At 35.5% G+C, this 14,119-nt stretch overlaps 1 protein-coding gene across 1 annotated transcript; it reads right to left on the reverse strand.

The window, feature by feature from the left end:
• Positions 1–358: 358 nt before the first annotated feature.
• Positions 359–7,570, reverse strand: LOC145678283 (deoxyuridine 5'-triphosphate nucleotidohydrolase-like; the record flags this gene model as incomplete). The annotated part of the gene is given in 3 exon segments (XM_081748307.1): positions 359–494; positions 4,030–4,166; positions 7,447–7,570. Coding segments are annotated over 3 exon segments (397 nt in total), but the record flags the coding sequence as incomplete, so codon positions are not given.
• Between the last annotated feature and the right edge of the window lie 6,549 nt (positions 7,571–14,119).

The following is a 14,119-nucleotide window of genomic DNA, read 5'->3' on the forward strand; positions in this document are numbered from 1 at the left end:
TTCTGGTCACACATGATACTTCCACTATACACCTTGAGTAATTGGTGATATCTACCGCTTTCACATTTTTCGCGGTCAAAAACCTGATCATTGATCGTATCTCACAATGTACTGGATTCTTCATCACTTTCATTGTCCAGCACAATCATACTATGAGTTTCAAACGAGCAAATGTAGTCTATTTACGTACAAAACATGTCGGTATTCCTTAACAATGCACATGAACAAAGCGCCAGACACGCAGTGTTGCCAACGTAAGCGAACACTGTCCCTAATTAAAAAAAAAAAAAAAAGTATCGTATATCAAAGCTCTACAGAAAGTCTAAATTAACAAGAGTAAGAACTTACCTCCACTTTTTCTAACTCTGGATATTCGATCCTTTCACAAATAAGCTGCGCCACTCTGTCGCCTCGCTTAATCTCAAAAGTTTCCTCACTGTGGTTAAACAAAACTACACCAACATTACCGCGGTAATCTTCATCCACTACACCAGCTACAAAAGAGAAAATAATTCAATTAATCCTACAATGTTATTCTTATCGTTTAACGAGAAAAAAAAAAAGTCCGAATATGAGGTAATATCCCAATCTAAAGAACTCAATGAGCTAAACATGATACAGGTAAATATAAAATATAATGGGTAGTTTACGAGAAAACCGACAAAAACAATTCGTTTCGTAATTCTAAAAATTGATACTGAGATATACTAATATCAAGCTTTTCAATTATGACACTAGAAAGATGACATACACCCCATTGTTTATAAGATATAGCCCAAAGTTACAATGAAATTTAAACGAGTTTGACTCAATTATACTACCCAAAAGTTAAAGTATTTCTCAATCGATAGATTATATGAAGCTGAACAAAATGACGCCATTAGTATTCATCATCCTATCCACGTGGGGCTTAGCGTTGTCCGGCTCAGGAGGACCCCTTTGCGATTCACAAGTGCTGGCTCCAGAGTTTTGAGTTTTTCTTCAACATGGATCAACTGCTGACCGTATACATTTGCGTTGATGCTCTCGCCAATTGGTAGCGGTTCCCAATGCACGATGCCGCGAGCAGTCCACCAAACACACAGGAGGACCTTCTGTTGCAGTGCTGGTTTCGTCTGTTTTGGAACCGGATCATGGGATACTAATCAATGATGATTGCGCCGTGGAGCTTCGTACATTACCCACTTCTCATCCAATATCAACATCCTGTCCAGAAATGGCTCCTTCCTCAGACAAGACGGGAAAGAAACATAGGTGTCTGCTCGCGTTGCTTTCTGGCACGGAATCAAATCATGTGAGACCTATCGACCCAACTTGTACTTCCCAAGTTAGAGGTGCTGCCGAATGGTTCCTCCATTCACACTGAATGTTAGTCCCAGTTTCTCACATGTCAGGCCTCAATTACTGCCTGATCTTCATTTTATACATGTGTTGGTCTTCCGGCACGTGGTGCGTTTCCTCACCGTCCTTAAAGCTGTTAAACCACCGCTGCACTGTCCGTGTAGTCACGACACCTCATCCTCCAACCAAAGACCTGGCATATTTTCTGCCCCGACGCAGCAGCATTTGACCCCGATTTAAACTTACAACATATACGCCCTTATGACGCTCTGTAGGTCCCATATTCACTTTGTCGTTACGCAAGTTTACGGTGTAACTGAACTGATACAACCAGATAGTATGTTGGATATACACATACCAACAACTGACCTTCGCCTTATTTCCCATTCGCATTCAACTCACGGTGTGAGACCCAATTGAACACAGACCTCCACAAAAAGCGACAGAACGTTCTTCGCTACCTTTATATACCGCATAACAAGTAGATGATATAGAATATCACAAAGAAAAACGCACATTTTGCATTATGGTTTTGGTGCATTATGCACTGACACAAACCAATACGGAATGTGGCCTCGGAAGCTTCCCATAAGCAATTGTCTTCCACTCATTCTCATTATCTCTCTCTCTGAAGAACAGTTTGAGAGAAGGATTTTGAAAATGCCCAGAAAGTATGTGTGATCAAATGCGCTGTTGTGATGAGCTGTGTATTCTGCGACAGGTAGATGGGTCATTTGAGCACTTATGCGAGTCGAAAGTAGTTAAGGGTTTCGCCTATGTAGTGTGGATTTAGGATTTAGATTTCTGGGCTTTCGGCATCTAAGGCCATTCAGCCCGTCACATTTGAAGGATGAAGTCTCTCGGCGAGGAGGACACTATCCGGGGAAAGGGAAGGAAGGAAGCTGCCTGGGACCTATAAATTAGGTACCACCCCGGCATTTGCCTTGTGAATGACGAAAACCCAGGAAAACCTCATTCAGGGTTGCTGACCGGAAGAAGCGTTTTACTTTTTTCGACGAGTGCTCTCACCGGGAATCGAACCTGGGACCACAATGTAGTGTAAAAGTTTGAACAGTTGCATTTAAAGACGTAATTAGACTGGAGAAATCACAATTACCGGAACGACAGAAAATTCATCGTTGCGAGGATTGGAAGGTTAAACAGTATCAAACATAGTACAGGTTTTACATGTAAGTTTCTTGCATTTCTTCGGTGGAAGTGTGTAGAATTTCAAGGGATTAGTTCTCATATTGAGGATGTGAATATTCGGTAAACGATTTCAGGGCAGAAGATAAAAGCGCTTCCGCTTTTACGTGAGATGATTTATAAAGAGTAAGCAAAATTCCTTTCTCTCTCCAAACTTTTATTGGTTGCAAATATATTGAGGCAATAACTACAACTAAGTCCTCTACATCACGGAGTTGTTCGTAAATAAATTTGCATTCGAGCTATCTTAATTGTTCTCAGAAAATGTCGATAATAGCACCAGTTATATTCTCATTCATTTGCACATTATATAAAAAAAGTTACTTAATGTTAAAATTATTCAACTTGTAAAAGGTAATTAACAAGAAATTGAATTTAGTGATATTTTTAAAAAGTCTTCAACTTAACCAGATGGTATTTTGTTTCTATCTTAGTGAGATCTTTATTTCCTTTACTAGATACATATTAATTAGTACTGAAATATCTAATGTTAATTGTTTTATATAATAATGACACGAGCTCGAAGCAGATGTTGCCGTGAATTACTAAGGAACGTGAATTAAGTGTTAAAAGTTAGAATACAAGATCATTGACTTTCAGTTGTTATAGTACTTCTATAATATAATTTTCCCACTTTGAAGTAAATCAAATTTCAAAGGAAGTATAAAAAATATGTAAAATAATCAAAATCCATACAACACTACCACTCTTGGTCACTTTCACGCCATCTTAACTTCTCCAAAGTTGATTCATTTCTACAGAGAATGAAAGTTGAGATGGTAGTAGATAAGGAGGTTGAGAGTAGAGAAATTTACTTTTATTATTATTAAGTTGTGCAATTCCTCTGTCGCTATCTGCTAATCTCTGGGTTTCGGCCTAAGAATTACCCTAAACAATTTAGTATAAGGTAGCTACTTTTTCTCCCAACTTTCGCTAACCCCTCCTCATTGACTTTATTCCACTAACATACCAAGAACGTTAGTCTATAATGGCTTCATTTCACCTTACTATAGATTTAAAAGCCATAAAATTAAAGAGACTTCGTGTACAAAACCGACACCAATGTTTAAACATTTATTTTCATAATATCTTCACTTTCTTAGATTCTCACAATAACTTTCTCTAGTTTACTTTGGTATAACTTCTTGTCCATAACATTGCCCATTAACTTCTGAAAATTCTAGACTGCGCGGGAGAAACAGTAGAAGTCAAAAAACATGTTTTCAGGAGGCAATGTTTTATTTTACCAAGCATAAATATGAATCACTTATACTAAAAGTACCAAGATGCAATTATTCAACTCGTGTTTAGAATTGACTTATACAAAGTTAACCGGAGGTGGAGCATGACATATAGATCTCCAATTTTAACTTCTCATTTTGGCAAATTTCTGACTTTTATACTGTTTGTCCCGCGCAGTGTCGAATTAAGAACTGAAATTCACTACGATGTGTCAATCTTCCTGTGAAAATTCGTACTTACCACCTACGTCAATATGGTGCTTCAAAGCAAGACCAGATCGTGGCGCTACTCGACCGTAACATCCAGAAGGTACGTGGATTTGCAAATCAGTTTTGGCCAAGCCTTTTCCCCGAGGAGGTATCACTAAGTCATGAGCACTGGAAATGAATAATAATATATATTAACATTTTATATTTTCTTTAAAACGATCTGAATGATCAAAGAAACTGAATCTTCATCCAGGCGAGTAAAACATTTAAACACAAAAGAAATAACTATAAAATACGGTATATTTATTTGAAAATCTTTCACTTTAATGATGAAAATTAGGATGTAATTTTGTTAATTTTAGGTAACCAGCAATTTCTCTTTTTAAAAAATCTGGCTACAAATTCTCTGATTTTCATTCAAAGAAAGGACAATATCAAACTTTAGATTTTACAATTGTTCAAAACTTTGATGTCTATACTTTTATATATATATATATATATATATATATATATATAGAGAGAGAGAGAGAGAGAGAGAGAGAGAGAGAGAGAGAGAGAGAGGTAGTCATCACAGAAAGAAAAGAATAAAGCAGTTGTACTAACATCATTGAGTACGTAAGTTGTTAAACGTTAGCATATTTATATTTTGTTTTGAGATAAAATTTCTTTGTAAGTACTAAATCTCCTTACATAGGTACATCCACAGAGAACAGTGGGGCAAATGTCATAACTCTGAATGTCAAGTCAATAGATCTGCAAATTCAACGTCTCAATCTTTCTGAAGAATTATCAAGTACTTTTTTTATTCCTTAATGTACGAAAATTATATCAAAAGCAATTATTATACAACAATCTTCAGTTAATGCACCTCTGATGATGAGTTGCCTTTAAAATTCAGTTTGAACAAAACTAAACTTTAATGCAAAAACAAAAATAATAATACAAATTGTTAAATATTGAAACATAAAATTATAACATTGTAAAAACAAATATACCAAAATAAGTGTATAACAAGTTCCCGTTTGAACTGTTTTTTTTTTTTTTTTCTCCCAAAACTATTAGAAAAAGCCGAAACCAGTTGACTGTGTCAAAATTCTCGAAGACCAACACAATACATGATCCACAGCGAGTAAAGAACAGGAAATTTAAAAGGATCAGAGCTGAGATTTCTTTGTGGGCAATAATGTGATTCGACGTATTCAGAAGACTTTTCTTCGGGATAGAGATTAACTAATTCATAATATCGTATAACATGTTAACGAACTATACCGACAAACTGTAAGAGGTGCATATTTAACTAAGAAACCATTCATACGGACGTGCCTAGTTTCAAATCTAAGGGCGTCCAAAAGCATGAAAAAATATCCTAACACGTGTTATTTCGAACTCGAAAACAAAACTTGTGGCGTAGCAGTCCATATTAGCTTAAAGGAAGTCACACATACGCCAACTAAAACTGCATATTTAGCAATGTGCAACGGGTACGCAAGGTATACCCAGACATGCTCCCAACAGAAATATTCGATATGTTTTGTTTACAAAGTGGATTCACAGTAAAGAAAAAAGCCTTGACAGTGGCGAATACGGAATACTTCGGCGGAAATTTTTGTGTTAGAGACTTGCAGTTCCAGGTCTTCTAGTGATCGGAATAACGCGCGCTGTAATATATTTTGCCATTTTTCCTCCATCTTCCTATTTTTTCGTTTTTTGTAAGCTTCTTTTGCTTCAACTTGCTTTTTTTCTTCTTGCTTATAACCATTAATTTTATCCAACAAAAATTTGTCCAGATTCCTTATCTAAATCTTTTTTTCCATGAAATAACTTATAGATCTTAGAAACACATTTTCCCAACAATGGTTATCAGGGCGCAAAATTTCCGGTCGCCAGGTCGCGATTAGCTGGCGACCCGTGTTCAGTAGGAACGGTTTCTGCCTATACTCACAACGCTGCGCACTTTCTGTTTCTCACGAAAATAATTGTCATTAAGTGAGAGAAAACATGGAATGTGAAGTCTTCACAATGATATAATTCGCCCCTCCTTTCCCATCCTGAATCGAAAACTTCACTACGAGTTCCCAAATTTGCTTCCAATTGTCACATTTTGTGCGGTTTTACCTGTCAATACTGCGTTATTTGAGAGAGGCTTCAGCAGTCCCAACAGATTTAAGACTGCCTACAGGTATTCACTGAAGACTGACACATTGGGTGATTTGCTGACAATTTCCATAAATGGCCCTTCACTTAAGAACTTTGACCCGAAAACTGCAATCGACATCTGGCACTTCAGTGCAGAGAGCGTTACAATAACGTGAAGTCTTCAGTAAGATATTTTTTCGACATGTGTACGAATTGTCCAATTCAAAATTGATTATCTCACTAATTGTCTGGTTTTGAAATGTTATGCCCTGATGTAATCTATTTGTCAAACTGAAGGCGCTTAGGGAAACTCGCGCCCTATGTTGTAGGTGAGATACGTACTGGCTACCACCATTTTTTGATTGACGAGTGCGCCTGACTTTGAAATTTTGCGCCCTGTTGGTTATTGTTGTATTCGAATGCGCAGATTTAAGTTACTATTATTATCCACTTTTAGTTATCTCCCATGTATATTTTGAAATCCATATTTAGTGAACATTTATTCCCCGTACATGACATACAAAAGGATGGCCTGCTTATACCTAAACAATGTTAGAAACCTATCAGAGATGAATGATTATTTCTGAATTGGTTAAAAGTGGTGCGGAATAAGTCGCATGCTCTGTTAGATGCACCAACCCATTTAGATGTTCGGATTTTTTGGGATTAAACAAATGTAATGGACTTTGTAATCTGTGTGTGTCTGAAATAACTGAACTATTTGTGGATCGGGAGCCTAACTAAGATTATTGTTATGCAATACTGTGTTGAGTTTGTACACCTGCTTGATGTAGTTCCCTGATATTGTGTGGGCTAACTTCTTTAATGTTGATTAGGCTTACGAAGTCCAGAGTGCATTATATGTATCGATACAACCTAATGTGGTTTTTGTTACATTGTACAATTTAGTATACGCTCCTAAGTGCTCAACCTAATGAAATTTATAATATTTCAACAAAACTACTTAAACTTACTTCACAGAGCGTTATTACAAAAAATAAATAAATAAATAAGTGAATAAAATAAAATTTAAAAAATCATTTTGGACTACAGTGAAAGAAATCAACTGAAAACTTCTGAGTGCTAAACAAACTTTACCGATTCGATTCGCAACAAAATAGATATGAGAAAACTAGTTCATTACAAAGATGTCATTCATGGAATTCTTAATTTCTTTGAGATCTGGCACATCCTTACCATGAAACTTAGAACCACTCTCGCAGTTAGGTAAGTATTTTTCTATCTGTTAAAAGTGCAAAAGCAAACAAGTAGCACTTATTATAGAACGAGAGAACACATTTTCTACACCTACCTTTTAAGATCATAGCCAGCTGCTCTTTGAGAACCCTTTACTGGCGAATAGGCTTTATCACTAAGTTTAGCGTACCGAAGCACAGGCGTCGTTGGTGAAGGCATTATAAGTCTTCGTAAAAAGTCTGCAAAGAAAATAAGATATAATTAGTTCTACAATTTCGAGTAATCAGACAAGATAGGCTTGGAAAACAAATTGGATATTTTATCGATAACAAAATGTTCCAAAATCTCGGGAAATTTGAATACTCTCTTTAGTCCTAATTGTGAAGGATTTAAAGCTTCTTTAGAAACTTACAACAGAACAAAACTTCGGCCTATAAAAATCCTTTAAACATACTATTACAATAAGTTGAAGTTTATATCGTACGCATACTTCAACGAAAAGTAGCTATAAATTGCATACCTAAATTGCGCTGTTTATTTTTGGGGATGTTTCGGTTGCCTTCTTGCAACTAATCCTGCATCCATGTTCAGACGTTCGTTGAATCCAAAATGTTCACCTCATATCCTAAAGAAATTCCTTTATTTAAACCAAGTTCTGTGATCACTATTAAGTTTATTTGTGGGACAACGTTTTCATCATAATTTCTTTTTCTTTTAAGTTGATATCTACGTGAGGTGAAACCCATAGATGGGATTACCAGACGTCCCGGTTTTCAATGAAAGAATTAACTGTCTCGGAAAAGGCTTTCGGGACGCCTGTTTGTCCCAGTTTTCGTTCTTCAGATTGAAAAAATTATCAACTTGCAAGAACTAGTATGTCTCACCTACCAACAGAAGGTTTTCGGAAGATTTGTGAAGCCAATTAATTTTACTAAACAAACATGGAGTTTGAAATCACATCCTCTCTTTCGTCATATGGGTTGTTTAGTTTCCAGAGGGGAAAAAAGGATCTTAAAAAATAATCGAGTGCATATATTATGTAAATAATTTCTTGAATATCACTTTTAATAGAAAAGAATGTCTTTTTCCTCGTGACGGGGTTTAACTACTATTATTTTATGCTTCAATCGGCAGCGCAGAATTGCTTCATTGCCTTTAATCAACAATGATGATATTGTTTTCAGTCGCTGCTTATTAACCGCATTTAATCTATTTCGTCGTCCTATCTGCCGTCTTTTTGGGCACAATTTCTTCTGAGAACTGAGTTATCTTTAATATACTTTTCCATGTGTGGATAAAGATTGCAGGGCTCATAGTGGTCTGGTCTTTTGTAAATAGTTGAAAAGTGACCAAAAGCACACGAAAAAGTGACCAAAATTTCACCATGCCCCTTTTTTCCTTTGTCAATTTCTTCATCACCTCTGTTGTTTTGTTTCACCTTTTCTTCTTTACTGCTTCTTTTTGAGCTTCCTCCTTTCTTAGGTTTTTTAAGTATGCTTGGTAGTTACGATGAGCAGACTTAGCAGATGTAAGAAGCTCCTGAGTAAGTGGAACCAGTACTGGCCTATTTCCGAATTTCTTCATCCCATATATATTATATTTAACTTAGCACTGAGAGTTCTCAAAGCCGTGAAATATTCAAATTCATCACCTATTCTTAAGAACATACAATAAGGACAACACAAGACGAACATGATGAACCACACAAATACACACAACGTTGAGCGGAGCGTTAACTATTACGAGAGAAAAATTAAAGACTACCATGATAGAAGAAAGAATCGACACAGAAAGGTTCTCTACCCCACCTTGAGAGCTTAAACATTCACCAACCATCCACTGTGCTTTACAAAGAATAAAAACTGAAGTGAGAATAAAGCTGACTGTTTCACATGTGGCACCAAGTACTGAAGCTTTCAGAAGAGTAATGAGTAACAAGTTTCTGCCTTTTTCCATTTATTTTTATATTTTTCTTAGAAAACTGCCAATGCAGAACATAAATCACACGGAAAAGTCACTTTACCTCCCAGAAAAGTAACTTTTAGTGACTAACTTGAAAAAAAAAAAAATAACTTAGTTTAAAAAAAGTGACTACTCGCTATGAGCCCTGAGATTTCTAAAGATGCTGTGTACGCATACAATATTTCTGGATTTATTATTTTTTTTCTTTATCTGATAAAATTTTCAGTGAATTTCAAGCTAAAATACCGTAACAACTTACTCTAGCACAAGAAGTGGCAGTTCAACACACAAAGATATGCGTCTTATTTAATTTTGATACCAGATTTTGTTTCCTGCCAAACTTTGAGAGCCGTTTTAATTAAGAAATTTAATTTTTGTTTATCATTCTGAATTTAGCGTAAATGTATTTTTATTGCTAAATGTTGAAGTTGTGTTTCTTTTAGAGCAGTGTTTCTGACTCAGGTGATGACGCAACAAAGAAGAAAGTACCTCTTCAATCATAAATGAAACAGTGTGTCATAAATGGTAATATTTAGTATGTGTGACACACAACAAATCGAAATTCGGAATAAGGAACGCCAAGCAGCTCGTTTTACATTACCTTTTCACATTCTTTATACATCCTTTATAGGTCTTCATTTGTGTTAACTATATATAGAACGAACTGGGAAATTGTGAGTAGTAACCGGGAAAAGACAGTAATTAATGGCTCTGATAAAATGAGTAGGAACCCTGACCTTATATATAGTCTGAGATTAGTGTCCCGGTTTTTCGTTTACAAAATCTGACAACCCTACTCATCGACTCATTCACTAATAGTCTATAATGTCGCTATCTTTACAAAAGCAGGTCCGTATTGCCATACAAATTCTTGTAATATCGAATTATCTTCGTTTCACATTTTAGTTATGCTTAGCTGATATTGTTGTACTTATTGTATTTAGTGTACCTAATGCATCTATTCATTCAGGTTTCTACATTTCTCTTTATAATACTAATATATGTCTGATCACAATTCTGTTGTTAACATTCCTATCTTTCTATTATCTGGAATAAGGGAACAGGGCTTAAACAACAGTAATGTCCGTTATCCTTGCCATACAAAAACAATATTTACAATTAGTGCAAAGTCAGATTCAACGTACGTAATGCTGAAGCAAGGATTACATACATATATAGGATGGATCATTTATCCTCATACGGCCTTGCAATTTTTAAACTAATGGACAAAACATTGATTTTTTGTATTATGCAATACGATACTACCAGGTTAAAAGTGTTGTCAACCCAATGTACGGCTATTTTTTTCAATGGTACTCAGTCAAGTTATTAATCATTTAAAATGTATATGCTCAAAACTTATTAGATTTGTTATTCAGTGTTGCAAACTAAGAACGCTACAGTATCACAACGTCCAAATTTTGGCGACCTCTACAGCGGCAATAACACAAGTAATGGGGCAATGCATATGTCAAATACTTCAGTGTGTAATGAATCGGTGGATTTCAAAGTTACAAAAGATTGAACCTTTGACTTTTTTTAACAGCCTTTGTTTCGAAAAACTGCTTAGACAGGAGCGTCCTCCGATCATAGAGATATGTTTCAATAGATGTTACGATCATGTCGTTTACAGTGCAATTTGATATCTCACACCGTTCTGGGGATATGACAAACAATGGTAAAGCTTGCAACACTGCTCAAAATTATGTAATTCCGAGAACCTGTAATTACACCTACCAAAAACTAGTGTCGGAGAATTGTTACAGAAGCAAAGAAAAATAACAGTTTTCAAAACCTCCCACGAACACGCCATTTTAAGCAACAATTATTTATTTATTTATTTTTTTCACATCTCAGGAACGGTTCGAGATATCAAAGTGCTGTAAACGGCATTATCATTGTCCATTCAAAACCATGTACGTTATTGGATGTGATACTCATCTAACTCAAAAGCACTTTTTCAAATAAAGTCCTTTGAAGCAGCTTTAATTGTTAATTCCTTGTAAGTTTGTTTCAACTTGCTCGAAATACATCATATGATAACTGTGGTATCTGACACTAAGGCACTTTTAATATGTATTACTCCGTCTATCTCACTTGCGTTATCACTATTGTAGAAGCATCCCAACTATTTGCAACATTGCATAACAGGTTTTGTCGTCGCGAAAACTGTCGAGAAATTTGAACCTTAAAATATATAAAATAATCATCATGCTTGTTGTGCTGTATGGCTGCGAAACATGGTCACTTACTCTGAGGGAAGAACGTATACTGAAAGTATTCGAGAACAAGATCCTGAGACGAAGATTTGGACCCAAGAGAAACGGGAATAGCGGAAATTTGATAACGAGGATCTACATAATTTATACTGTTTACCAAACATTCCAAGGTCATCAAATCTGCAAGGCTTAGATGGGCAGGTCATGTAGCCAGAATGCAAGAAAATAGGAACACTTTCAAAGTTTTAACTGGAAATCTAATCGGAAAACGACCATTAGCTGGACTTTAAAATCCACTCGCCTGCTCGCCAGTGGCAAGTACCTTTATACATTTGGCGAGTAATGTCTGTGTAAGTACTGTGACAGCAAAATGGTCTGGCTAGAAGATTCTTTTGTTGGCTAGAACTTGCAAGCAAGATTTTTCAAGCCCTGACCGCTAGGAAGACCTAGGCACAAATCGGAGACAATATTAAGATGAATCTCGCAGAAATAGAAATACAAAGTAGAAACTGGATCCAGTTATAATAAAAGTGAGTGGAGAGCAGGGTTGGCAGAAACCATGGTTTTTATTGAGAAAAAAATTTATTTATTTTTTTTTTTTTTGGTTTAAATAATTTGCTCTATGTATTTATATCACATATGGACAGAAATAAGTTTGTTTCGCCTTGGTATTATTATGCAACAACCAGGTTATACTGGAAGAGGTCACATAAGCTTAAAGCGGAATCCAAACCGCTTCTCGGCTTACATCCGAGAGAAATTGTCCTCCATTTGAACTCGAAACCTGGACTTATTGACCAAAAATTCGATAAGTCTGCCGACTCACTCACGAAGGACTTCTAATAAAAATACGTTGCACTGATCCTTACATACTTGTTAATACAACCGTCAAGAGTCATTTCAGGACAAAAAGATAAAAACTTGCACAAGTGGAACTATTATACAGAATTGCATATGGTCAATTTCAAAGTACTGTAAAGTACAGAAGAACTAATTTAGTACAAGTTAAATCACTACGACTCTCATAGATCCAAGTTAAAGAAATGCAACGACTTAATTGGCATATCAGTAAGCAAAGTGAATAAAGATACGAATTCTTTGAGTACACTTTGACCCTGACCCATTTATACATAAATAGATGCCAAAGATACTTCTATCAATAAATGCTTCTTGTGGGGTTTGTATGACCCCCTCCCAAAAGGTACAGCATTCCGATGTATTTTATTAATAGTAAACATTATTAAAATGAAAAAAATATTTAGAATTATTCTTTGATTGAAATTGCATAATAATAATACCGGTAATAATAATAATAAACTATCACAAATGAAACATTCAAAAACTTGTACAAAAAAGTTGCTTTTGCAGTATAATCTCTTTGAGTAATGAATAGGAAATTTAGGTTTGAATATAATACGAATAATAAACGGGAGTGAAACGTGTGTTCATCAAGATTTTACGAACACTTACACTTTTACGAACATTTTTCCTTTTGGTTTAAACCACTTTATTTTATTTATTTATTTTTTTTTCCTTTTTTGTGAAAAAAAAACAGCTGGTTTAAACCAGCCAACCCTAACCCTGGTGGAGAGTAATAGTGAACGCGGTACTGAATCTCCGGGATCCATAAGTCATTAGTTAGCATAACAAGTGTGCTATTGTAAGTTTTTAGTTAATATGTAAATTCGGTATGTGTAACAACCTGACAGTGTTATTTGGAAAAAAAAAATCAACTTCATTTTGGGCTGGCTGGGTTAATCTGATTGTATCGTAGTGTATGTCAAACGATGTCTCTCTGTTGATATTGGTTATTTGCATGGTACGAAATTTCAGCATTTGTATTTATCAATTTAAAAGCTATATATAAATGGTCCTGTGAGTATATATAAAGAATCAGATAAGCAGCACTAAACGTAAGAATCTAAATATCACTAAATCTGATCTATGAAATATATATTTAATAGCTTCAATCAAAACACTTAATCTGTAGTGAAGAAATAAACCAAGATCACTGAAAATACTCCCAACAAATAAGAAATCAGCACAATTCTTGGATTAGATATTCTGCTGAATAATTAGAGTCCTAACGTAAATCCTTTGCCATATGACCGAATTCTCATTTTTACCATACATACAAGTATGAGAAAACAGATTTAGCACTACAGTGCAATACAAACTAAAGCATGAATGCTAACTAACCGAGCCAGCGCAGGGAGAAAGTCCTGTGCCTGCACTGCAGTGCGTAACTGAAGTTAGTGAAAACATAGTGTATATGTCTTGTTATTGTTTTACCTGTGGGACAGTTTTCCCGTTAAGTATCATGCCTTAATACACTGCACTCAGGCCCGTATTTATATATTGTGTGCACCTGTGCTCTAAATAATTTGCGCCCCCCTCCTCCCACCCAAAAAAAAAGGACTAATATTAGAACTGAATTCTTAGTTTTTGGGTCGCTGAGAGAAATAGTGAGTTTTAATCCAATTCAACTTCAAGGTCATACTCCACTCCCAAGGGAAGGGGCGAGATTTTAAAAGTAATCGAAAACGACATATATTAGTGTTGAATTCATAGTTTTCGAGATCGCTGAGTTTAACGGTATTAGTTTGG

Source organism: Thermobia domestica, unplaced genomic scaffold (assembly GCF_964235325.1).
Source record: "Thermobia domestica unplaced genomic scaffold, izTheDome1.hap1.1 HAP1_SCAFFOLD_2299, whole genome shotgun sequence".
NCBI lineage: Eukaryota > Metazoa > Arthropoda > Insecta > Zygentoma > Lepismatidae > Thermobia > Thermobia domestica.